The sequence below is a fragment of the Scyliorhinus torazame genome, chromosome 18 (assembly GCF_047496885.1).
Source record: "Scyliorhinus torazame isolate Kashiwa2021f chromosome 18, sScyTor2.1, whole genome shotgun sequence".
Classification (NCBI taxonomy): domain Eukaryota; kingdom Metazoa; phylum Chordata; class Chondrichthyes; order Carcharhiniformes; family Scyliorhinidae; genus Scyliorhinus; species Scyliorhinus torazame.
In genome coordinates, this window is record NC_092724.1 from 44,861,931 (window position 1) to 44,889,583 (window position 27,653).

General features: G+C 48.3%; 1 protein-coding gene and 1 long non-coding RNA gene across 2 annotated transcripts in view; both read left to right on the top strand.

Moving 5' to 3' along the window:
• Positions 1–473: 473 nt before the first annotated feature.
• Positions 474–11,430, top strand: LOC140395184 (uncharacterized). The gene is made up of 2 exons (XR_011936123.1): positions 474–1,698; positions 7,881–11,430. It is a non-coding gene; the product is annotated as an uncharacterized lncRNA (long non-coding RNA).
• A 390-nt stretch (positions 11,431–11,820) lies between these two features.
• The window catches only part of malt2 (MALT paracaspase 2), a 133,782-nt gene continuing 117,949 nt past the window's right edge, over positions 11,821–27,653 (top strand). Inside the window, exons 1-2 of the mRNA XM_072482696.1 lie at positions 11,821–11,915; positions 24,067–24,279. Of these exons, the coding sequence (XP_072338797.1) occupies positions 24,140–24,279 (140 nt within the window). The 5' untranslated portion in view covers positions 11,821–11,915; positions 24,067–24,139. The remainder of the gene's footprint in view (positions 11,916–24,066; positions 24,280–27,653) is intronic.

Genomic DNA, 27,653 nt, shown 5'->3' on the forward strand with positions numbered 1-27,653 from the left:
TGGGGATTGTATTAATTAATGGTTACTTAGAAGATGTTGATTTGATCAGTAATAGACTTCCCCTAATTAGTGCCCTATATTTGAATGCAGGACGACCTATTAGAATATCACCGTTCAATTTCTGGGAAATGTTATTTCTAATTTATTTCTGAAAACTGGACTTTATGTAACAATCATATTGCTCAATGCTGCTCAGTCAAGGGACTGTGCCCAATAAGATAATCAGACGTAAGACCTAACATTCTTTTCTCTGATTGTGGTTTTAATTATTAGCGTGATATTGTAAGTGCAAGTATAATGGAAAGAATCATAGAATAACTGATATTAGGTTGTGTATTTAGCAGTTGTGATGAATGGTTATTGTATTACTGTACCCTTATCATCATGTAAGGTGATGTCCCCTTGGACTTGGAACCCTGGGGGACTCCGCCTCCGACTCCGCCCACCTGGGAGTCGTAAATAGGGGGCCTTGCAGGCGGCACCCAATAAGCACCCGTCTCGGCACCAGGCTAGTTCTTAGCTTATTAAAGCCTTCTTTAGCGTTTTACTCTCTAGCGTCGTTATTGAGGGCACAACAATTTAATAAGCTAAACTACATCAGGATGGACGCAGGCCTAAAACCAGAGAAGCTCAATCTGGAAGCACGGACACCGGAGGCAAAGGAAATTTTCAATACAGGTTCCGATGCTTCGAGGCCTACCTGGACTCCTCAGAGACTCCCATCCTGGGGCCATGCAAGCTGAGCCTACTCCACGCCCGGGTGAGTCACAGAATCTCCGCCACGCTCGAAAAGGCGACTACCTACGATGAGGCGGTCGAGATACTACGCAAGCGGTTTGTCAAACCCATCATCGAGGTACATGCCCGGCATCTGCTCTCTACCTGCCGGCAGCGCTCGGGGGAAACGCTCGACGAATTTGTATAAAAGTCACCGCGCTCGCCAGGAACTGTAATCATCAGGATGTGACGGGGGGAATCCATATGAACCTGCACATCAGAGACGCTTTTGTGTCCGGCATCCCGTCGACCTACATCCGGCAGCGACTACTCGAAAACGGGGCAAAAGACCTCCAGGACACGCTAACACTCGCCACCTCGCTGTAAGTGGCCAGACATAATTTAGGCACGTACCCCACGGAACCTGCGAACCCCCCTTGGACTTCCCCAGACTCGGCCACATTAGGGGCCTGTGCCGCGCGGCAACCCGCCCAGACCGGGGACACACCGTGCTATTTCTGTGGGCAGGGCCAGCACCCACGCCCACGCTGCCCAGCCTGCTCCGCCATCTGCAGCGACTGCGGGATGAAGGGGCATTTTGCGAGGGTCTGCCTGGCCAGGCTCAAGGGCCAGAAACACAAAGAACAGCAGGACCAAAAATCAGGCTCACAGGCCCGCAGGCTTCGCAACGCGGCTGCGCATTGACCCGTCACGCCCCCTTCATCTGCCTCGTGCGAATCATGGTGGCCATCTTGGCAGTGGCTATCTTCTCGACCCGACACGTGCGACCGATGGCGGCGGCCATTTTACGAATCCGACTCCGCTGAGAATTCGGACTACCTGCAACTGGGAGCGATCACCCTCGACCAAACGCGGCCAAAACACCTGCAGAACTCTATGATGCAGGTCCAGGTCAACGGGCGCGACACTCCATGCCTTTTCGACTCCGGGAGCACGGAGAGCTTTATTCATCCAGAAACGGTAAGGCGCTGCTCCTTGCGCACGCATCCCGTGTCCCAAACCATAGCCCTCGCCTCCGGGTCCCACTCAGTCCAAATCAAGGGGTATTGTATTGCGGATCTCTCGATCCAGGGCGCCGAATACACCCGTTTCAAACTGTATATCCTCCCCCATCTCTGCGCCCCCCTGCTGCTCGGACTGGATTTCCAGTGCAATCACCGAAGCCTGACACTGAAGGAGACCAGAACAAAGCAGGCCAACGGCCACCTAGGACATGCCCAGCCATCAGGGCACCCACCCCTTTATTGGAGGAAATCGATAGGAACGATCCTGGATGCAATCGGCTATAACAGAGGAGACCCCGTAGAAGGCCTAAACATGTGTAGGCAAAAGAAAACAGAGCACCCCACAGTGTTTGCTGGACGCTTGTGGATACATTTCTTAGCGGTATTCGGAGAGTTAGCCCGCGCCCATTTGTCCGCGGATAATATGGCCAAATGGACTTGAATCCTAGTCTCTCATGCGACAGAGGCAGGACAGAGAGCTTGTGCAAATTAGGACCCCTCAGACGAGGCCCACAATGAGAAATGGGTTTTGAAAAGATTGTCCCGCACTTGGGAACAATCCGTCCAAGGCAAAACCGCATTTGCAAAACCCGAGGAAGAGCAGGCAGACATGAATTCAGTTAAAGCGCACCAGAACCCCGCATGGGTAAATGAGGGCGGGAACAGCCAACTATGGCCAAAATCCCAGGAATGTTACAACTGTGGACAATTAGGACACTTTGCACGAGAGTGTCAAGCGCCCCAAAAGCAGCAGAGAAACCAACAGACAGGCACCCTAAACAAGAATAGAGCAAAGCCAGTCCATAGCGTTAGCGCCCGTTCAGAGAACATAGACATGAATGGCACCGACTGACGGTGTTCGGGCTCCCCATCTTGGGTCTGCGACACCCTTTGGGACAAGTCCGGTAGACCGATCGTAGCAGGCAAAGTCCAGGGACACCCCATAGAATTTCTTTGGGACACAGGAGGGTCCCGCACCACACTCCTTTCCTCCACGATGTTTCAGCGAGACACGTGGCCCACAACAGACACCATCGCACACAGCGGCTTTACAGGTCATTTACAACAAGGACACATCACAGCCCCTGTAGCGATGCAAATAGGGAACATTACGACTAAACACCCCGTAGTTTTGGTCGATCTACCCCAGACAGCTGAACACATACTAGGAATCGATTTTATGAGCTCCCACAACCTTTCTTTTGATCCAGTTAATAAATGTGTATGGAGAATAGCAAAGGCAGCACAAGCCCCCGCCACGCTCACAGTTGGAGACTGTGAAAACAGAATTAGCTCAGTAGGAGACTTCTGGTTCGACCCTCGAGCCATTAGTCAGGACAAACAGGTTAGGAAGTCCTGCAGCAACACAAAGCAGCATTTGCACAGCACAAGCACGACTGTGGCAAAATAGCTGGCTTGGTCAATATTACAGGTCCCGACCCCTGACCCCAAAAGCAGTATGGTTTTCCCCAAGAGGCAGAGGGAGAAATCTCAAAAGTAATACAGAGTTTGCTAGATCAAGGCGTACTCCGGTCAGTAGCCTCCACGAATAACGCTCCAATTTGGCCCGTCAGGAAACCTGATGGATCATGGCGACTGACCATTGATTACCGGGAACTGAACGAAGTAACCCCAGTAGCAGCTCCCACCGTAGCCATGAGTCCCGAGACCATGCTCAAACAGGGACTCCAGTCAAAAAGAATTTCGGTTTTGGACATCAGCAACGGCTTTTGGTCCATTCCATTGGATAAAGTGTGCCAATACAAATTCGCCTTTACATTCCAGGGACAACAATATACGTGGACGTGCCTTCCACATGACTTTCACAACTCCCCCTCCATTTTCCACCGATAGCTGGCAAATGGACTAGCAAAATTTTCCCGACCCGATTGTCTGGTCCAGTATGTAGATGACTTGCTACTACAGACAGACACAAAGGGAGAGCACATTTCGCTTCTCGCCGAACTCCTAGGACTCCTAAAACAGATTGGATGTAAAGTCAACCCAAGAAGGCCCAGATTTTGCAGGAAAAAGTGATTTACTTGGGTATAGTAATCACTCATGGTAAACGCGAGATCGAGCAAAAGAGAATTGACTCGATCGTCAAATTGCCCCTTCCCCACAATGTCTCAGCCCTTCGGTCATTTCTAGGACTGGTTGGCTACTGCAGAAACCATATCGACTGTATCGCCACAAAAGCAGTGCCCCTATCCGAACTTCTCAAGAAACAAGCACCTTGGGAATGGCTTCCACAGCACACGGATGCCGTGGATGCTTTAAAAAGAGCCCTCAGCACAGCCCCCGCATTACAGGTCCCAGATCCACTTTCCCCGTATGCAATCGAAGTTGCAAGCACCGACCGAACCCTTTCGGCCGTGCTCCTCCAGGAACGCCATGACCAATTACGCCCCGTGGCATACGCCTCATGTGTGTTAGATCCTGTCGAACAAGGATTTTCTGCCTGCGAGAGGCACCTGCTCGCAGTTTTTTGGGCAGTACAGTACTTCGCCTACATTACAGGACTCAACCCCATCACCATTCTCACTGAACACACCCCAACACAGCTATTATTAGACGGTCGACTTAAAGATGGCACAGTCAGCCAAATCCGGGCAGCCCGTTGGACCCTTCTTTTACAGGGACGGAACATTACAGTTAAAAGAACCAAGACCCACACTTTCCTAGCCGACAATTTGCAATATGCAGGTACCCCACATGAGTGTGAGATCATCACCACAAAACACAACACAGGCCCATTTATACCTATGTCAGCTCCCAGGACAGCAGGAAATACACCCCAGAGACCCCAGCCCACAGACACGTGCGCACCCCTGAAAATTTATGTGGATGGCTCCTCCACAGTTTTGAACGGAAAGAGAATCACCGGTTGCAGCATTTACGTAGAGGACGCACAAGGACGCGCCCTAGATGAGATTTCACTAAAGTTGCCAGGACATCTAGGCCCGCAGGCAGCAGAACTGGCAGCCATAGCGTACATTGTAGACCACCCTGACTCGTTTCCGACCCCAGCAGACATCTATTCGGACAGTTTATATGTCTGTAATAGCTTCATGGAATTCCTACCCCTGTGGGAAACTAGAGGATTTGTTTCCGCAGACAAAAAGCCCCTACCCTCAGCCCCATTACTCCGACATATCCTAGAGTCAGCTAAAAATAGGAAATATGGCATAATTAAGGTTCGCAGTCATCACCGTTCATCCCCCCTGGTAACGTTAAAGCAGACGCCCTAGCGAAGGCAGGTTCCAGACATGGTTACTTTTGGAACCCCCCCCGAGAGCACCCCAGTACACGCGGTTCAGGTCTCACAGACCAACATTCAGGATCTAGCGAAAGCCCAAAAAGACAATGAAAACCTCAGGGAAGGTTTAAAAGGAACCTTCCCAGCCCCGTACGATACGTTTAAGAACGCAATTACCACACATAGAACAGTACAGCACAGAACAGGCCCTTCGGCCCTCGATGTTGTGCCGAGCATTGTCCAAAACCAAGATCAAGCTATCCCACTCCCTGTCATTCTGGTATGCTCCATGTGCCTATCCAATAACTGCTTGAAAGTTCCTAAAGTGTCCGACTCCACTATCACAGCAGGCAGTCCATTCCACACTAATAACCACTCTCTGAGTAAAGAACCTACCTCGGACATCCCTCCTATATCTCCCACCCTGAACCTTATAGTTGTGCCCCCTCGTAACAGCTACATCCACCCGAGGAAATAGTCTCTGAAAGTCTACTCTATCTGAAATGAAAAATGACGGTGTGATTTTGAAAGAAGGCATTTATGTAGTTCCCAGCCAGGACAGGAACCAGATTATTTGTCAGTCCCATGACAATCATGGACACCAGGGCATTGAACCCACCCTAGCCCACCTCAGACCGCTCTGCTGGTGGCCTGATTTAAAAGCCGATGTTACTCTCTACATTGAAAATTGCTTGATCTGTGCCCAGAACAATCCGGACAGATATGCAAGAAAGGCTCAGCTTAGTCACACCCGCCCCGTTAATGGCCCCTGGACGAATTTGCAGATAGATTATATAGGACCCCTACCCCCCTGCAGAAATAGTTATAAGTATGTGTTGGTGGTCATCGACACCTTTACAAAATGGGTGGAAGCATTTCCATCGAGAACGAATACGGCCAAAACAACAGCTAAAATCCTTACACAGCACATCTTTGCAAGATGGGGCCTCCCATGCAGTATAGAGTCCGATCAAAGCACCCATTTTACAGGACGAGTAATGAAAAACGTCCTCACAATTTTCGGAATTAGGCAGAAGTTTCACATAGCCTACCACCCCCAGTCAAACGGCATTGTAGAGAGGATGAACAGAACTCTAAAAGCCGCTCTCAGGAAAATGGTACAACAGAACAACAGCACCCGGGACTCAGTTCTTCCATTTGCACTGATGTTCTTACGAAACAGGGTATCCACATCCACAGGATACACCCCCCACACCCTCATGACCGGACGTCCCATGAAAGGGACAGAGTATTTATTAGGATTGGATTTGGCCAGTCACCGCCCTCGCGCATGAAAATGCTGTACAGCAGCTTATTGAGAATATAAAGGCAGCCCAGCTCGCAGCAGCTGTGAGACTTGGGACCAGGAGGAAACAAAGCAAAGCTTTTTTCGACAAAAAGGTACATGCCACCGAGTTTGTAGTATGGCAGCAAGTGATGCTTTCCCTATACAACCCCAGTTCATTCCTTTCCCCCAAACTTTCTGGACCGTACTACATTTCGGACAAAGTAAGCCCCTCAGTATACAAGATCACATATCCCAATGGCAAGTCTGCGTGGTTTCACATGAACCAGCTTAAGGCTTATGGCTCGCAGAACAACCATGCACACCACATCTTGCTCGCAGCAGCAGACGAGCACGCCCTGCCCACAGATGATGAATTCCTACCCTCCCCCAGCCAGTCCGACCCGTCCTCAGACACATCTTCAACCCCACCCCCCAGAGGCACGACTCCGCCTCTCCCTTCCTTCAACCAGCAGCGACAGCGATAGCGATAGCCATGACGACAGCCACAGCGCACCACGTTATGATTATACCCCTGCACCAGGCCCCATTCCCAGCGAATCCAAGCATGATTCCAGCGACCCCTTCGAAATCACATACATCAAAGCCTCTGACCCAGACCCACCGCCCGACAATTACGGATTAAAACCTAGTAGCTCCAACCTCGACACACGATTCTGGCACCGAGACAATTTGTTCAGGCTCACCTGGAATGATGAGATGGACCCCAATTCACCCCAAGCAGCTTTAACCAAACTACTCCAGTCAAGAGTATGGCAGCCGAGAGAAGATGATGACATAGAGTCTGATTACCACCAAACGAATCCCTTTGCGACCCTGTTCGGTACTGAGCAATGAGGTGTCCACATGATGGAAAGAAGGAACCGATGGAAAGATACAGTGTCCTTTCTGATGGAACCTGCACCATGTTTGTTGTATGTTTGTTTGTTTAATGTACATGTTTGTTGTTTGTGAATTTGAAAGTTTTTCAGGCCCCACGCCACCACCCTTTTGACGCCCAATGGCTGTTAATGGAACAAGTTTGTCCACAGACAACCGTTCAGAGGAACTAGTTTGTCGGCAGACACCACTCATAGCTACTCTCCTGATTCGATCACAAGAAGCAGCCCCACGATGATCAGATTCTTACCCGTTCTTGCCGGTCGCTCAGGCAGTGGAGAAACGGCACTGGTCCCCGCCCTGCCTGAGGACCCCCTCTGGTCAGCTATGCTCGGGTAGAGCACATACAGCACTGGTCACCGTCCTACCCGGGGATTCCACCCATTTCTTACCCGCCGCGGTGCATGCGCACCCCATTTTGGCACTTTCAGTTCGAAATTCTTTTGTTTGTTTTTGGCAACCCTTAGGTTGCTTCTGTATGCTATTTACATCCTCAAGCACTAGAATAGTAGATTGCACAGGCTGCGAGACGGCCTTTTCTCGGATGTCTTGTCCAAATATTTGGTTTTTTTTTTTAAATGAGGGAGTCACAGATGGTGACCAATTATAATGGGTAATTGGTAACAAAGGACAGACAGACATAAAAACGAGATCTTAAGCAAGATAATAACAGATATCATGCATGTGTCCACAGAACTCCGGAACCTCAGGAACACCAGAGGAAGAAAAGGAAGAAGACCGACGAAAGGAAAGATGAAGACAACCTTCACGTTTTTCACCTGGATCTTAGCAGGATCCCTTCAGTTGCGCGCGGACGCTACCCCCCTGACCCCTACCACACAGGCCATGAATGATTCCCACCCCTGCCATACACTGTACTCCGAGAGAGTTAACCCCAAGATAGTTAACCCCAAGATAGTTACCCCCGAGACAGTTACCGACACCCCGACCTGGTGTGACAGGTTTATAACCTGGTATTCACTATCTTACATAGTAGAATCATTCTTAGTACTGGCAATACACTGCAGTATCGTGCAGACACTTAGACTCAGAAAATGGTGAAGGAGAGCCTGCCCTCTCGCACCCTGGTATACATGTTTAGGTCCCCTATTTTCGGACTTCACCAAACCTCCCCAACCCCTTGAGTGAATTAAAGTGCATCCGTTTTTCTTTGTGTGTGTTTTGTTCAATAAAGAAATGTAAACCTCTGTGCTTGACTGCCAAGCCAGAGAAACTTGTGTTGCTGCTATTGGTACAGTTTAAAGTGTCGTAGATTATTTTTGATTGTTTGAGTGAGGATAGTTTATTGAGGATAGTTGGAGGTTCCAGTTTTTTATTTTGTAATGCATGCCTGAATGTTATAGCGCCCCGTAGAGTTTTATAATAATTTATGTATGTAAAATGATTTTAGATAAAAATTGCGTTTCATAGAATAAGGGCAGTGTAGATCCCGTGGAGTGCTTATGGGTGCCCCGCTTGGTCAGAGAATGAAGACGACGTGATAATGTGATCCTTCGCCCTTCGTGTTGAGGACCACTAGGAGGGAGTGTCGCCATCTGGGATGGCCACTTCCCGATTACAAAATGGACACTTTGCAAAGATTGCAGGGAAAATGGACAATACTGAGAAAACAAGCAGGTTCAAAGTTTGTCTGTATATTGGAGCCGCAGCTCTCGGACAAGACCAAAACTGCAAACCCATTAGCATACTAATGGCCCATCTCCGGGGACAAAAGAGTGACATTTGAGTAACCGGTACTAAGGCAGACACCCCGGCGCCAGAGGAGACTGAAACAAAGCAGGCCAACGACCACCTAGGACACACCCAGCCATCAGGGCACCCACCCCTTTTATTGGAGGAAATCGATAGGAACAATTGAGAATCGGCCCAATTAATTGGGGCCAGGTTCAAGGCCCGCCCAAAAGCGTGCGAAGTCCCTTTTGGGTATAAGAAGGAAGGATCCCCCAAGAGAGAATCACTCTCTTGGCTCCGGCTCTCACCAAGGAGAGACCTGCCCAACAGCTGCACCAGAACAAGTAAGTCCAAGATCAACGCACGCTACCAGACACACGACCTTAGCTGTTATCCCGTACCAGTTCCACCCCAGCAGCCACAGAACCGAACAACGGCCATTGTTCCTCTGACTGAGGGGCACCCGAAGTTAAGTATAGGCGTTAGCGTTAGAGATAGTTTAGATTGTAGTTCTGTTGTGCACAAGTAGATCTTACTGTGTGTGTAAATAAATAGTATTGACTTTGAACTAACTAACTGGTGTATTGCCTCTTTGATTGGTATTCGGATTGAACCTTGTGGCGGTATCGAGAGATACCTGGCGACTCTGAAAGCATACTCATAATTAGGATTAAGAAAAGCGACCATATTGACCGCCATATTTATAACCAAATAAACAGAGCAACACAGCTGTGGACTAATCTCTCCCACACTTTCTTGTTTCAAATACCTTTTGTTTCTTTCCTGTCTGATGTTTTGGGACTGTCCAGGACAGTCACCCATTCAGTACTCTGCCATGGTATGCTATCCCTTCTGGCCTTCTATCTCTGCTGGGTCCACCTGGTCTTCCAATCCATGCTATTCTGTCTGCCTCTTGCTCCATGGTGAGGTGCAGTCTTGTGTTCCTGCTCAGCCAGCACCTCTACTGCAATGGCATTTCCTCCTCAACGGGTTTGAATACCTTTGGAATGCACCAAGATTCCATTCTCTGTCCCTTGACCAAATTAGTATGGAGGCAGAAAGTAGAATCTTGATGCATTCCAAAGTGCGTAGAATAGAATCTTTGTGTGTTTTTGTGTACATTGACAACACCTGGCTAGACTTGCCCTCGGGACACTTGCCTGACCACTTGTCTGACATTGAGATAATTAAGCCAGAAATTTCTGCAAATTGACATTGCTGAGTTTGAAGCTAACCTGTTCTGCTCCCAATTAATATCCCATCCGCTCCCCTCAGTTCAGTAATTCCTCCACCCATCCCATCTTACTTTGCTAGACACAATGATCTGCATTGTCCGTGTCCTTTTTGACCCTGAGCTAAACTTCAGAATCCCATCTACAAACCACCAAGAGCATTGAGGTCCAACTCCGGATTTGTCCTTTAGGGAAGGAAATCTGCCGTCTTTATTTGGTCTGGCCGACATATAATTCAAGATCCACAGCAAATTAGTTGATTGGTAAATGCTCTGAAATGAAGGGCAGGCAGCGATGGTAATAAAAGCTGACCCAGCCAGCTGCGCCCACGTCCCATAAATTCTTTTTTTTTAAACTGCCTGCTCGCGCCCAGCACAACACTCAGCCTCTAATTGAACCTTCCTCCATGCTAACATGGCATAACTATAAGATTCAGGGTGAGAGATATAGGAGCGATGTCCGAGGTAGGTTCTTTACTCAGAGAGTGGTTAGGGTGTGGAATGGACTGCCTGCTGTGATAGTGGAGTCGGACACTTTCGGAACATTCAAGCGGTTATTGGATAGGCACATGGAGCACACCAGAATGACAGGGAGTGGGATAGCTTGATCTTGGTTTCGGACAATGCTCGGCACAACATTGAGGGCCGAAGGGTCTGTTCTGTGCTGTACTGTTCTCTGACCTGGACCAAGGCTCCGACCACCGTGCTCCCGGACATACCCTCAACTAAGACGTCCGTGTCCGCCGCACCACCGCCTGAGCTGAGGAGGTCGATGAGGACGATCAGGCCGCCGAAACGAATGGACTTATGATTCCACTTCACCCCCGCCGGACTTCGTTTTTTTTAAACAGGGGATGAATGTGATGAACAGTTATTGTATTACTGGACCCTTATCATCATGTAAGGTGATGTCCCCTTTAAGACCGGGCTTGGAACCCTGGGGGACTCCGCCTCCGGCTCTGCCCACCTGGGAGTCGTATATAAGGGGCCGCCTTGCAGGCGGCACCCAGTAAGCACCCGTCTCGGCACCAGGCTAGTTCTTAGCTTATTAAAGCCTTCTTTGCCGTTTTACTCTCTAGCGTCGTTATTGAGGGTACAACAGCAGTGAAACACATTGTTGTGAGGGGCGTTAACTTTGTTGTTGTTGCAAGCTAGTTTTGACTCTTGCTAAAATCTGTTTTACCATGAGTCTGGCCAAAGTAACTTATAGCCTAACATTCCTGTGTTACTTCCATATTATTTGACCCATTTTCTTTCACAACTTCATGCCTTGTTATTTCTAATTTTCCCCATCATTTCAAATAAACCTGTTGGACTTTAACCTGGTGTTGTGAGACTTCTTACTGTGCCCACCCCAGTCCAGCGCCGGCATCTCCACACCCATGAATGCAAGCCTTTTCCTTCCCTCGGGATTAATCTCGCCAGGCTGTGTATTTACCCAATGAGCCATCAACCATTCCAGTGGTTTCTGATTTCAAACCTTCTGATTTTGCTGGGTTATTGCCTGCAAATCTCGATGTTCTGCTTTATTGGGAGCACGTTGCTGGGCAGCACATTGGGGAACATTGAATGGAAAAGCAGAAGTAAGTGTTTTTACATCTGCATCTGAGTTTCACATCCGCAGGTTTGGTGTGTGTATGTGTGTCTATAAGCACTTCCCCTTTTTGTTGGAGAGGCCAGCACTTCTGTTGCTAATGTGACAAATTGGGAGTCTGTGAATGATTTATACCCAGTGTGGAGCTGAAGCGGCCACAATCCCACATGGGCACCCTCCGTACCGACAGCTTCCACAGCAGTTAACCGAAGGCAAGTCTGTAAAAATCCCTTTAAGTTAGAAAGTTCAGCAGGTCTGGAAGAAAAGGTATTGCAGATTTTCAATGGAGATCTGAAGGATTCCGAAGTCTAATTACAGTATTTTGTATTTTCATTTTGGAATTTGAAGCCTTTCTAATTTTTCGATGCTGTTTAAAATATTTCTGTTAGTTATTTTCAGATTGCTTGCCTGTTAAAATTGGAAGGGAGTGCTGTTTAATAACCAATGTACAATTCTCATTGCTTAAGGCTGACATGTTCTTTGTTTTCAATGGTTCGTTTCTATTTTCTGAACTCTTGTGTAATGGCTGGATGTTATAATCTAAAGAGTCGGTCAGACCCACAGAATCAGTTAATTACAGACCTTCCTTATAGGCCTGGGCTGCTGCTGATTCTTCATCTGAATTTCATGGGCGGGATTATCATAGATTATCATAGAATTTACAGTGCACAAGGAGGCCATTCGGCCCATCGAGTCTGCACCGGCTCTTGGAAAGAGCACCCTACCCAAGGTCAACACCTCCACCCAATCCCCATAACCCAGTAACCACACCCAACACTAAGGGCAATTTTGGACACTAAGGGCAATTTATCATGGCCAATCCACCTAACCTGCACATCTTTGGACTGTGGGAGGAAACCGGAGCACCCGGACGAAACCCACGCACACACGAGGAGGAGGTGCAGACTCCGCACAGACAGTGACACGTGGCTGAAAGAGTGGTGTGGGAAAGAGGGGTTCCTTTTCATGGGACACTGGCATCAGTTTTGGGACAGGGGGGACCTATACCGTTGGGATGGTCTCCACCTGAACCGAGCTGGGACCAGTGTTCTGGCGAAAAGAGTAAATAGGGTGGTCAATAGGACTTTTAACTAGAGATTGGGGGGGAAGGGAAAGTCAGGGAACCAAGAGGTGAAGTAATCAGTGGGAAGCGTAGCTGCTTAGGAATACAAAAAAGCACGAAAAGACAGAACTCAGGAGAGATTACGATAGTCCCCATCCCACAAAATATGACACAGTGTATGGAAAGGCTCAGTAAACCAAGGTCCACCACACTAAGAAAACAAAAGGGGACTGTCAATAGAGAATTAAAGGTGCTATATTTAAATGAGCGCTGTGTACAGAACAAGGTAGATGAGCTTGTGGCCCAGATTGTGACTGGCAGGTATGATGTGGTAGGCATCACAGAGACGTGGTTGCAGGGGGTTCAGGACTGGCATTTAAACATCCAGGGATTCACAACCTATCGAAAAGACAGGGAGGTGGGCAGAGGGGGCGGGGTTGCCTTGTTAATTAGGAATGAAATTAAATCAATAGCACTAAACAACATAGGGTCAGATGATGTGGAGTCTGTGTGGGTAGAGTTGAGGAACCACAAAGGCAAAAAAAACATAATGGGAGTTATGTACAGGCCTCCTAACAGTGGTCAGGACCAGGGGCACAAAATGCACCACAAAATATAAAGTGCGTGTCAGAAAGGCAAGGTCACAGTGATCATGGGGTACTTCAATATGCAGGTGGACTGGGTAAATAATGCTGCCAGTGGACCCAAGGAAAGGGAATTCATTGAATGTTTACAGGAGGGCTTTTTGGAACAGCTTGTGATGGAGCCCACGAGGGAACAGGCCATTCTGGACTTAGTGTTATGTAATGAGCCAGACTTGATTAAAGATCTTAAAGTAAGGGAACACTTAGGAGGCAGTGATCATAATATGGTAGAATTCAATCTCCAATTTGAAAGAAAGAAGGTAGAATCAGATGTAAAGGTGTTACAGTTAAATAAAGGTAACTACAGGGGCATGAGGGAGGAACTGACGAAAATTGACTGGGAGCAGAGCCTAGTGGGAAAGATAGTAGAACAGCAATGGCAGGAGTTTCTGGGAGTAATTGAGGACACAGTACTCAGAGGTTCATCCCAAAGAAAAGAAAGGTTATCAGAGGGGGGATTAGGCAGCCATGGCTGACAAATGAAGTTAGGGAATGCATCAAAGCAAAAGAGAAAGCCTATAATGTGGCAAAGAGTAGTGGGAAGTCAGAAGATTGGGAAGGCTACAAAAACAAACAGAGGATAACAAAGAGAGAAATAAGGAAAGAGAGGATCAAATATGAAGGTAGGCTAGCCAGTAACATTAGGAATGATAGTAAAAGTTTCTTTAAATACATTAAAAACAAACGGGAGGCAAAAGTAGACATTGGGCCGCTCCAAAATGACGCTGGTAATCTAGTGATGGGAGACAAGGAAATAGCTGAGGAACTAAATAAGTACTTTGCGTCAGTCTTCACAGTAGAAGGCATGAGTAATATCCCAACAATTCAGGAGAGTCAGGGGGCAGAGTTGAATATGGTAGCCATCACAAAGGAGAAAGTGTTAGAGAAACTAAGAGGTCTAAAAATTGATAACTCTCCGGGCCCAGATGGGCTACATCCTAGAGTTCTAAAGGAGATAGCTGAAGAAATAGTGGAGGCTTTAGTTATGATCTTTCAAAAGTCACTGGAGTCAGGGAAAGTCCCAGAGGATTGGAAAATCGCTGTTGTAACCCCCCTGTTCAAGAAGGGAACAAGGAAATGATGGAAAATTATAGGCCAATTAGCCTAACCTCGGTTGTTGGCAAGATTCTAGAATCCATTGTTAAGGATGAGATTTCTAAATTCTTGGAAGTGCAGGGTCGGATTAGGACAAGTCAGCATGGATTTAGTAAGGGGAGGTCGTGCCTGACAAACCTGTTAGAGTTCTTTGAAGAGATAACAAATAGGTTAGACCAAGGAGAGCCAATGAATGTTATCTATCTTGACTTCCAAAAGGCCTTTGATAAGGTGCCTCACGGGAGACTGCTGAGTAAAATAAGGGCCCATGGCATTCGAGGCAAGGTACTAACATGGATTGACGTCAGGCAGAGAGTTGGGATAAAAGGTTCTTTTTCGGAATGGCAACTGGTGACGAGTGGTGTCCCGCAGGGTTCAGTGTTGGGGCCACAGCTGTTCTCTTTATATATTAACGATCTAGATGACGGGACTGGGGGCATTCTGGCTAAGTTTGCCGATGATACAAAGATAGGTGGAGGGGCAGGTAGTATGGAGGAGGTGGGGAGGCTGCAGAAAGATTTAGACAGTTTAGGAGAGTGGTCCAAGAAATGGCTGATGAAATTCAACGTGGGCAAGTGCGAGGTCTTGCACTTTGGAAAAAAGAATAGAGACATGGACTATTTTCTAAACGGTGACAAAACTCATAATGCTGAAGTGCAAAGGGACTTGGGAGTCCTAGTCCAGGATTCTCTAAAGGTAAACTTGCAGGTTGAGTCCGTAATTAAGAAAGCAAATGCAATGTTGTCATTTATCTCAAGAGGCTTGGAATATAAAAGCAGGGATGTACTTCTGAAGCTTTATACCGCATTAGTTAGGCCCCATTTAAAATACTGTGAGCAATTTTGGGCCCCACACCTCAGGAAGGACATACTGGCACTGGAGCGGGTCCAGCGGAGATTCACACGGATGATCCCAGGAATGGTAGGCCTAACATACGATGAATGTCTGAGGATCCTGGGATTATATTCATTGGAGTTTAGGAGGTTGAGGGGAGATCTAATAGAAACTTACAAGATAATGAATGGCTTAGATAGGGTGGACATAGGGAAGTTGTTTCCATTAGCTGGGGAGACTAGGACCCGGGGGCACAGCCTTAGAATAAAAGGGAGTCACTTTAGAACAGAGATTAGGAGAAACTTCTTCAACCAGAGTGTGGTGGGTCTGTGGAATTCATTGCCACAGAGGGCGGTGGAGGCCGGGACGTTGAGTGTCTTTAAGACAGAAGTTGATAAATTCTTGATTTCTCGAGGAATTAAGGGCTATGGAGAGAGAGCGGGTAAATGGAGTTGAAATTAGCCATGATTGAATGGTGGAGTGGACTCGATGGGACGAATGGCCTTACTTCCGCTCCTATGTCTTATGGTCTTATAGTGACCCAAGCCGGAATCGAACCTGGGACCCTGGAGCTGTGAAGCAATTGTGCTATCCACAATGCTACCGTGCTACCCTGCCGGGTTGGAGAATCGCCGGGGGGTGGCGTGAATCCCGCCGCCGGAGAATTCGGCAGCCAGCGGGGGCGGAAATCGCGGCGTGCCGGTCCGTGGCTGCTGGCAGCGGCCCCCCCCGGCGATTCTCCAGCCCGCGATGGGCCGAGTGGCTGCCCGTTTTCGGCGGGTCCTGCCGGCGTACAACACAGCACAAAACACAACCGGCGGCACCTGGCTCCACAGGCGGCCTGCAGAGTCCTCGGGGAGTGGGGGGGATCTGGCCCCACCCAGGGGGTGCCCACACTGTGGCCTGGCCCACGATCGGGGCCCACCGATCCGCGGGCGGGCCTGTGCCGTGGGGGCACTCTTTCCCTCCGCACCGGCTGCTGTCAACCTCTGCCATGGCCGGTGCGGAGAAGAACCCCCCTGCACATGTGCTGGGATGATGCCAGCACACGCTGGCGCTCCCGCGCATGCGCCAACTCGCGCTGGCCGGCAGAGGCCCTTCGGCGCCGGTTGGCGTGGCGCCAAGCCCTTTAGCGCCGGCTTGCGCGGCACCAAACACTCCAGCGCCAGCCTAGCCCCTGAAGGTGCGGAGGATTCTGCACCTCTGGGGCGGCCCGACGCCGGAATGGTTCACGCCACTCGGCGCCAGAGTGGCCCCGCCGGTTCGCGGAGAACCCCGCCCCATATCTCTCCCCTTCCTCATACATCCTTTAACATTATCCCTTTGTGAATACGTATTCCATTACCTTTTAAATTATCCCAGACTTTTTGCACGAATAACAATTTGTTACAAAGGAAGATTCTATTTCCAGCATGTGTGGAAAAATATTTCTTCTAACTTCTACCAGTGGCGATTCACCGATCAATAGAAGCAGTCTTTCCTTTTTGTTTTACAATTTGAGTTAGATCCCAGTTATATGGCAAATTATTCTTTCTCAGGCTGTATTTCAGCTTTCTTAAATGTAATATCTTGAAAGGTGGGAAACCACCAAGTAGATCAACGAATAAATGGTTTATTAAGGTATATAAATATTTACAGAGGGTGAGATAAAGGTTACTGTATTCTACGACAACAAACTCCTAACTAACAGTAAAACCCACGCTTAGTCCCCAGGATTCACGTGTTCCAGCCCAATTGGCTTGAGGGTCACAAGACCCTCTAAGAACTCATCCCCTTAAAGGGGCACGCGACCACACCCCTCCCCCTTTATAAGTCCCCAATTGACATTACGACAACAATGAAACTATTTACAACATTATACAACAAATGGAACTCAACACAGTCCCTTATAAGGTAAGTCGGTCCTGATCCTTCAGGAGCATCGTAATTCACCAGTGCTGCTCCCGCAGTAGAAGTTACTTCAGTTTGAACCTCAATGGGTTGACTCTCGACTTGCGAAGGTGCATTGGTGCAGATAATTTTCCCTGTTCTCTCAGGAACCTTACTGGGCCCTTCCTCGGGGTAGCTTGCTGTTGTATTACTTTCGTCTGGCAGGTATACTAGGGGCGAGCTGCCCCACTGGTTCGATTTGCGATTCTCTCCTTCTCAAATGGTCCAGGTGTTTCTTCACCTTTCTTCCTTGGACATCTATCTCTCACAACACTGGACCTCTTCTGGCCACGATTGTTCAGGGATCCAATTTGGACCAGCACCAAAATTCTTTATGTGTACGAGACCGTCCACCTCAAATGTTCTCTCAGGTTTTCTTGAGTCATGATGTTTCTTCTGTGCGTTCTGTTTTGTTTCCACCCTCCCCGCCAAATTCGGAAATATCAGATCCAACCGTGTCCTAATGTATCTGTCTATTAGCAACTCAGCAAGTGGGACACCTGTGGCAACAAGAGGTTGTTCTATAGATGAGCAGGAAACGGGCTATTCCGGTTTGTCGAGACTGATGACTGATGACTGATTCCTCATGGCTGCATTGAATGTTTGGACAGCTCCCTTAGCCAGTCCATTTGAAGCAGGGCGGTTTGAATATGTTGAACACTGTTGGTTCTCGTGAAATGCTGAAACTCTTGACAAGTAAAAGCAGTTCCATTATCTGAGACCAGCCGCTCAGGCAACCCAAGGGTGCCCAATGTCTGTTAGGGTTTTTCTACTGTTGCTGATGAGGTTGTGAACTTCATTTTGAGTAAGTCTAACCATTTGGAGATGAGCAAGAACATGGAGCCTATGAATGGGCCTGAAAGATCAATGTGTAGTCGTACCCATGGTCGATCTGGCCACCTCCAAGGATGCATTAAGGCCGCAGGCAGTAAGTTTTGCCGCATTCGGCACTGGTCACATTGTTTCACTCGATTCTGTACGTCACTATCTATCCCGGGCCACCACACATAACTGCGTGCGAGTATTTATATCTTTGTCATCCCAGGATGGGCACAGTGTAGCTCTTGCAATAATAACTTCCTAGTGGGAGTGGGAATTACCATATGTGCTCCCCATAATAATACACTATCGTCATTTCTTATCGGAAAAGGTCATAGTTGCTCAGCCCTGTTATCATGATGCCAGCTGTGGAGGACCATGTCTTTGACTCGAGATACTATGGGGTCTCTTTGTGTCCAAAACTTGACCTGTCATGCCGACCCTTGCTACATATCAAGAAAGTTTAAAACAAGTACAATTTCCTGTGTACTGGCAGAGGCGGTAAACGTTTGAATAGGGGAAGGCGGCTTAAAGCGTCCGTGTTTGAAATGTGTGTGCCTGGCCTATGTTGAAACGTATTCTTGTAGGCAGCCAACAACAGGATCCAGCATTGGATCCTCTCTGAAGCTATGGGTGGAATTGTCTTATCCTCCCTAAATAAGCCCAACAGAGGTTTGTGGTAGGTAACAGTCCAAAGGTGTGCAGGTTAGGTGAATTGGCCATGCTAAATTGCCCCTTAGTGTCCAAAAGGTTAGGTGGGGTTACTGGGTTACGAGGATAGGGTGGAAGCCTGGGCTTAAGTCGGGTTCTCTTTCCAAAGGCCGGTGCAGACTCGATGGGCCGAATGGCCTCCTGCACTGTAATTTCTATGATTCTATGAAATGCCGTCCATAGACATATTGATGGAACTTTTTCACTTCAAAGATTATGTTTAGTGCCTCTTTTTTGTAAAGTAAGTTTATTCAACATGGGTCAGAGTCCTCGAGGCACAGGTGATAGGCCTTTCTTTTTTTTTAAAGTATTTTTATTGGTTTTGAATTTATGACAACATTGTAAGGAACATTGCACAATAATAAAGAGATATTTACTTAGTGGGTATTCAAGAACATTTTTTTTAAAATGAGGAATATAAACAGGTATGTATACAAATGTAACGTGTGTACAAATGCGGAGGCCCTCACTTTGGTCCCTCAGTGATCGGTTGCCACAAACATGCTGTTATAATTTTATGCATGTCGCCTGCTGCTATTAAACATACCAGGGGTGTGTTTGGTGCCACCCAGGCCCTTGGTGCCACTGTTGTGAACACACCCATGTGTTTCCTTGCCCTTTGTCCCCCCCTGGCTCCTCTGCCTTGCTTGCCCTGAATCCTGGTTGGTGTGTCCCCTCCCTTCCCTTTTCCTGCCCCCTCCCCCACCGCTTTTCTTCTTTCATTACCCATTTCTGTCCCGCCTCTCCCTCCCCATCCCCCCCTCCCCCCACTCTTCCTTTATTGGTTGCTGGTAAAAAAACAGGTCTTGGAACAGGCTGGTGAATTGCTTCCATGTGTGGTGAAAGCCTTTCTCTGATCCGCGAATGGAAAATTTTATTTTTTCCAATTTATGGAATTCCGCTAGTCGGACAGCCAGTCCGTGGCCTTGGGTGGCGCTGCTGATCTCCATCCGAGCAGGCGTCTCCTACGGGCGATCAGGGAGACAAACGATAGGGCGTCTGCCCTTCTCCCTGTAAAGTGTTCTGGCTGTTCCGATACCCTGAAGTCCGCCACTAGTGGGCATGGCTCCACCCCCACAACCTTGAACATGGCCTTGAAAAAGGCGGTCCAGTACCTGACAGATTTGGGACAGAGCCAGAACATGTGGGTGTGGTTGGCTGGGCCTCCCTGGCACCATTCGCATTTGTCCTCCACCTCCAGGAAGAACCCACTCATGCGTATCCTGGTCAAGTGCTCTCTGTGCACTACCTTTATCTGCGTCAGGCTCAGCCCTGCACATGAGGAGGTGGAGTTCACCCTATACAGTGCTTCGATCCAGAGTCCTCCCCCTATCTCCGTGCCTAGCTCTTCCTCCCACTGTTCCCACGTCTCATCCTTGATGACTGTAACTTTTCCAGTACTGGTCCATACATGTCAGCACTACCCTCCCCTAGTTCGCCCGTGGTTAGAAATCTGTCCATTAGGGAGTGTCCTGGTAGCTGGGGGATCATTGTTGTATCCGTGAGCAGGAAGTTCCTTACTTGCATGTATCGGAGCTAGTTCCCTTTCGGGAGCTGGAGCGTGTCTGTCAGTTTCCCAGGGTCCCCTACCGTCAGTACTCCTTCGTCCTACCGCCACCTTTTACTGGGGGTGTCTGTTGTCATAGGGGTAAGCCTATGGTTCTTGTAGATGGGGGCCATGGCAGACATTGCGACTAGCCCAAAGTGGTGCCTGAATTGATTCCAGGTTCTCAGTGTGACCACCACCACTGGGCTGCTTGAGTACTTGGCTGGTGGAAGGGGAGTGTAGCCATAACATAAGAACATACGGGGCGAGATTCTCCGACCCCCCGCCGGGTTGGAGAATCGCCGGAGGCTGGCGTGAATCCCACCCATGCCGGTTGCCGAATTCTCCGGCACCGGATATTCGCGAAGCTAAAATGCCTGTCCCGCCGGCGTAGATTAAACCACCTACCTTACCGGCGGGACAAGGCGGCGCGGGCGGTCTCCGGGGTCCTGGGGGGGGCACGGGGCGATCTGGCCCCGGGGGATGCCCCCACGGTGGCCTGGCCCACGATCGGGGCCCACCGATCCGCGGGCGGGCCTGTGCTGTGGGGGCACTCTTTTCCTTCCGCCTTCGCCACAGTCTCCACCATGGTGGAGACGGAAGAGACTCCCTCCACTGCGCATGCGCGGGAATGCCGTCAGCGGCCGCTAACGCTCCCGCGCATGCGCCGCCCGGAGATGTCATTTCCGCGCCAGCTGGCGGGGCACCAAAGGCCTTTTCCGCCAGCTGGCGGGGCGGAAATTCGTCCGGCCCGGGCCTAGCCCCTTAAGGTTGGGGCTCGGCCCCCCCAAGATGCGGAGCATTCCGCACCTTTGGGGCGGCGCGATGCCCGACTGATTTGCACCGTTTTGGGCGCCAGTCGGCGGACATCGCGCCGATACCGGAGAATTTCGCCCAAGATCTAGGAACAGGAGTAGGCCACCTGGCCCCTCGAGCCTGCTCCGCCATTTAATGAGATCATGGCTGATCTTTGTGGACTCAGCTCCACTCTCCGGCCCGTACACCATATCCCCGAATCCCTTTATTCTTTAGAAAGGTATCTATCTTTTTCTTCAAAACGTTTAAAGAAGGAGCCTCAACTGCTTCACTGGGCAAGGAATTCCAGAGATTCACAACCCTTTGGGTGAAGAAGTTCCTCCTAAACTCGGTCTTAAATCTACTTTCCCTTATTTTGAGGCTATGCCCCCTAGTTCTGCTTTCCCCGACCAGTGGAAACAACCTGCCCGCATCTATCCTATCTATCCCCTTCATAATTTTATGTGTTTCAATAAGATCCCCCCGCATCCTTCTAAACTCCAATGAGTACAGTCCCAGTCTACTCAACCTCTCGTCATAATCTAATCCCCTCAACTCTAGGATCAACCTAGTGAATCTCCTCTGCACTCCCTCCAGTGCCAATATGTCCTTTCTCAGGTAAGGAGACCAAAACTGAACACAATACTCCAGATGTGGCCTCACCAACACCCTATACAATTGCAGCATAACCTCCCTAGTCTTGAACTCCATCCCTCTAGCAATGAAAGACAAAACACGATGAGCCTTCTTAATCACCTGTTGCACCTGCACACCAACTTTTTGTGACCAGCACACCCAGGTCCCTCTGCACAGCAGCATGTTTTAACATCTTACCGTTTAAATAATAATCCATTCTGCTGTTATTCCTCCCAAAATGGATAGCCTCACACTTGGCAACATTGAATTCCATCTGCCAGACCCTAGCCCATTCACCTAACCTATCCAAATCCTTCTGCAGACTTCCGGTATCCTCTGCACTTTTTGCTTTACCACTCATCTTAGTGTCGTCTGCAAACTTTGACACATTGCACTTGGTCCCCAACTCCAAATCATCTATGTAAATTGTGAACAATTGCGGGCCCAACACTGATCCTTGAGGGACCCCACTAGTTACAGGTTGCCAACCAGAGAAACACCCATTTATCCCCACTCTCTGTTTTCTGTTAGTTAACCAATCCTCTACCCATGCTACCACTTTACCCTCAATGCCATGCATCTTTAGTTTATGCAGCAACCTTTTTTGTGGCACCTTGTCAAAAGCTTTCTGGAAATCCAGATATACCACATCCATTGGCTCCCCGTTATCTACTGCACTGGTAACGTCCTCAAAAGATTCTACCAAATTAGTCAGACACGACCTACCCTTTGTGAACCCATGCTGCGTCTGCCCAATGGGACAATTTCCCTCCAGGTGCCCCGCTATTTCCTCTTTAATGATAGATTCCAGCATTTTCCCTACAACTGAAGTTAAGCTTACCGGCCTATAATTACCCGCTTTCTGCCGACCTCCTTTTTTAAACAGTGGTGTCACGTTTGCTACTTTCCAATCCTCTGGGACCACCCCAGAGTCTAGTGAATTTTGATAAATTATCACTAGTAACCAGTGCTCGGAGGGATCTACCCGTACAGGAGCTCTCGTCCATTTTTGCCCATTCCACTACCGGATCATAGTGATCCATCCCTGTACTCCTTCAGTGGTGGCTGCCCAGAGATAGAATAGGAGATTCAGAAGTGCCAGGTCCCCCATATTCCTCCCTCTCTGTAGGACGCTCTTGCAGATCCTAGGCTTCTTCCCCCCACACGCATGGACGGCATGGTAGCATAGTGGTTAGCACTGTTGCTTCACAGCACCAGAACCCAGGTTCGATTCCCGGCTTGAGTCTCCGTCTGTGCGAAGTCTGCATGTTCTCCCTGTATCTGGGTTTCCTCCGGGTGCTCCGGTTTCCTTCCATAGTCCAAAGATGTGCAGGTTAGGTGGATTGGCCATGTTAAATTGCCCCTTAGTATCCAAAAGGTTAGGTGGGGTTACTGAGTTAGGGAGATAGTGTTAAGCCTTGGGCTTCAATAGGGTGCTCTTTCCAAGGGCTGGTGCAACCCCATGTAGTCCAAAGATGTGCAGGTTAGGTGGATTGGCTATGCTAAATTGCCCTTAGTGTCCAACAAGGTTAGGTGGGGTTACTGGATTTTGGGGCTAGGGTAGAGGTGTGGGCTTAGGTAGGTTGCTCTTTCCAAGGGCTGGTGCAGACTCGATGGGCCAAATGGCCTCCTGCACTGTAAATTCTATGATCTATTCAGAGTTGCCGTTGTTCATCCATACGCTTGACATAGGAGCACTGTAAACTAGTTTCACCCACGAGGTTATGGTTAAGACGTGGGGTAAGTTTGGTGCAAGACCGTCCTACAGAGAGGGAGGAATATGGGGGACATGGGAGCGCTGTAAACTAGTTTCACCCACGAGGTGGACCCTGGCCTAGACCAAACCATTCTGGTGCCTCCATGAGGTATCTCCATCGGGCCTTTGTCATTTTTAGGGATCACCAATTATTATTATTGAGAGGGATCCTGCTGCCCACGCTGGCACAGGCCTCAATATCACTGATCCCTAAAAAAGACAAAGGCCCGATGGAGTAGGGGTCATACAGACCCATCTTTCTCCTAAACATTGACGCCAAAATGCTGACGAAGACCTTGACAAGGTGACTGGAGAGTTGCGTCCCAAAGGCAGTCACGAAGATCAGAAGGGCTTTGTCAAGGTAGAAAACTAAAGGTGAACACCAGACACCTGCTGAACGTGATTATCACCCCACCTGGGGAGGAGATAGCAGAAGTCATCATCTCCCTAGACGCAGAGGAGGCCTTCGATAGAGTCTCTATTTCAAGTTTCTTTCTCTCTCTCTCCCTTACTCAATGCTTTCTTTGTGACACAGCCATCACGATTGTCCATCTGCAATTCGCTTCCAGCAATACTTGCCATTTTCTTGAAACGTTGACGGAGAAACCATGGATTCCTGGAGTTTGCCTTTAAATAGTCTCGGGGATGTAACATTGAGGAAGCTCAGTGCATTTCTGGATAACGGCACCAAGAAGGGATGGAGGAAACTGGCTGAAGTTATTGGCACAGACAGACGGTTCAAGTGCAGGTAAGAACACATTTACTATCCCACCACAGGACTATTGGAAATGGTGACACAAATCCCCAATTTTAGCATAATTTTGCAAGCTAACATTTTCTACTAAAGGTGTGAGCCTTTAGAGGAAAATGGGTACCACTTTCAATTTACAATTCTGAATTTACAATTTGCGATTTTGAATTCACAATTCTGAAAATTGTCTAAAGTGGCCGTTCTACATGTGTGAACCAGACCATGAATTAACAGGTTGTTTTATCATTGTGGAATCATCACAACCGTGTCCATCTCTGAGTCTGTTCAACTTAAAGGGAGAGTGTCAGGAATAGGAACCATGCATATTTAGCCCAGAGATATTTAATGCCAATTGTAGTCATTGCCACCACACTCTTCCAAGTCCAATGCACTCAGTACAGATTGAGATTGGGGTCATGCATGGAGCCACATTTAGTCATTGAGGGTGGCCACGCAATTTTCTTGCCCACAAAAACTTAGGTCCTCATTAAATTATCCCTCACTCGTAGTGTAACTCATTCTAGCTACCTGTTGCACTCTGTGTAACACAGTCCCAGGTATCCATTACAAACTGCATGACTCACAATCCAGGTAACTCTCTTGAGTGCCTTTCATTTTTCCTGTAGCTCACTTTTGAATATCCCTCAATTTCTGCATAATTCATTGCTGTTTGTGGCTATTTACAAGATGTCTGCAGTTTTTACTCAAGTCATGACTGTTTGTCCGAATAATTAATTGTGTTGAGTGTGTTGAGGTGTGGTGACAGATACTGTACAAATGATGAGGTGGACTGAGATAGCTCACGGGTGAAATGTGTTTGTGATCTTGAGGCTCGCTGCACCTCCTGTATGTGATGTGAAAATGAAGTGCAGGCCCTGTCCACATCACTACTGTTTCATCCCTGGGTGCTCCTTACATACGGTCAATTCATAACATGGCTTTAAAAAAAAATGTTTTCAGAGTGCGGGCGTCGCTGGCCAGACCAGCATTTATTGCCCATCCCTACTTGCCCTTGAGAAGATGGTGGTGAGCTGTCTTTGTGAACCGTTGCCACCCGAGGTGTAGGTACACACAAGGCGCTGTTAGGGAGGGAATTCCAGAATTTTGACCCAGCCACAGTGAAGGAACGGCGATATGTTTCCAAGGATGGTGAGTGCCAGTTGGTGGCATTCCCAGGTGTTTGTTACCTTTGTCCTTCTAGATGGTAGTAGTCGTGGGTTTAAAATCTTAGAATCATAGAATTTACAGTGCAGAAGGAGGCCATTCAGCCCATCGAGTCTGCAGCGACCCTTGGAAAGAGCGCCTTTCTTAAGTCCATACATCCACCCCATCCCCATAATCCAGTAACCCCACCTAACCTTTTTGGACACTAAGGGCAATTTAGCATGGCCAGTCCACCGAACCTGCACATCTTTGGACTGTGGGAGGAAACCGGAGCACCTGGAGGAAACCCATGCACACACGGGGAGAACGTGCAGACCGATCCGCACAGACAGTGATCCAAGCTGGGAACCGAACCTGGGACCCTGGAGCTGTGAAGCAACAGTGCTAACCACTGTTCTACCATGCTGCCCAAGGAGCCTTAGTGAGTTCCTGCAGTGCATGTGGTGGCGAAGTTGCTGGAATCAATCATTAAGGAGGAGATGACTGAACAATTGAAAATACAAAGCTCAATCCACCATTCTCAGCATGGTTTTATGAAGGGTAAGTCATGCTTGACAAACTTACTTACTTTCTGAAGAGGTAACCAGCAAGGTGGATAATGGAGAACCTGTGGATGTGGTATATCTAGACTTCCAGGTGTTTGACAAAGTGTCACATAAAAGACTGATCCAGAAGGTGAGATCACAGGGGATTGAGGGTAAAATATTAGATTGGATTGCGGATTGACTGACTGAGAGAAAGCAGAGGGTTGGGACAAATGGGTCCTTCTCTGGTTGGCGAACTGTAACTAGCGGGGTGTCGCAGGGGTCAGCCCTTCGACCTCAACTGTTTACAATCTATATGAATGATCTGCAGCAAGGACAGAGTGTAACATAGCAAAATATGTGGATGATACTAAAATAGGGGGGAAAGCAGGCAACGAAGAGGAGATAAAGAATTTACAGACGGGCACAAATAGTTTGGAGATTGGGCCAAAATTTGGCAGATGGAGTTTAATGTAGAGAAGTGTGAGGTTATCCATTTTGGAGGAAAAATAGAAAGGCAAATTATTATCTAAATGGAAAGCAGATTCAAAATGCACCTGGGCAGAGGGATCTGGGTGTCTTTGTTCATGAATCGCAGAAAGTCGGTATATGGTACAGCAATTAATTAAAAAGGCAAATGGAATGTTAGCATTTATTTCAAAAGGACTGGGATGTAAAAATAGAGAAGTGTTGTTGCAATTGTCTAGGGTGTTGGTGAGACCACATCTGGAGTATTGTGTCCAGTTTTGGTCTCCTTATTTGAGGAAGGATGTGGTGCATTGGAAGCAGTTCAGAGGAGGTTCACCTGATTGATTCCGGGGATGAAAGCGTTGACCTATGAGGAGAGATTAAACAGTTTGGGTTTATACTTGCTGGAGTTTAGAAGGATGAGAGAGGATCTGAGCGAGGTATATAAAATACCAAAAGGGATTGATAATGTAAATATCGACTAAATGTTCCCCCTTGTCGGGCAATCTAGAACGAGAGGTCACAGATATAGGTTGAGAGGCGGTAGATTTAGAACTGAAATGAGAAGGAACCACTTCTCGCAGAGGGTGGTGAATTTGTGGAACTCGCTGCCCCATAGTGCGGTGGAGTCTGATTCATTGAATGGCTTCAAGAAGGAGATAGTTTTATTTCTGTAAAAAAACAACCCAAAGATGTGCAGGGTAGGTGGATTGGCCACACTAAATTGCCCCTTAATTGGAATAAATAAATAAAAGGATATGGGGAACAGGTAGGGAGGTGGATTTGAGACCAGGAAGAGATCAGCCATGATCTGATTGAATGGCGGAGCAGGCTCAAAGGTCTGAATTGTCTACTTCTGCTCCCAATTCCTATGTTACTATGTTCCTATGTAGATGGTTCACATGGCTGCCACTGTGGGTGGATTGAATGTTTGTGGAAGGGCTAGCAATCAGGCAGGCTGCTTTGTCCTGGATGGTTCGAGCTTCTCGAGTGTTTTTGGAGCTGCACTCATCCAGGCAAGTGGAGTGTATTCCATCACACTCCACCTGTGCCTTGTAGGTGATGGACAGGCTTTGGGGAGTCAGGAGGTGAGTTACTCGTTGCAGGATTCCTAGCTTTTGACCTGCTTTTGTATCTACAGTATTTATAAGGCTAGTCCAGTTCAGTTTCTGCTCAATGGTAACCCCCAGCATGTTCATAGTGGGGGATTCAGCA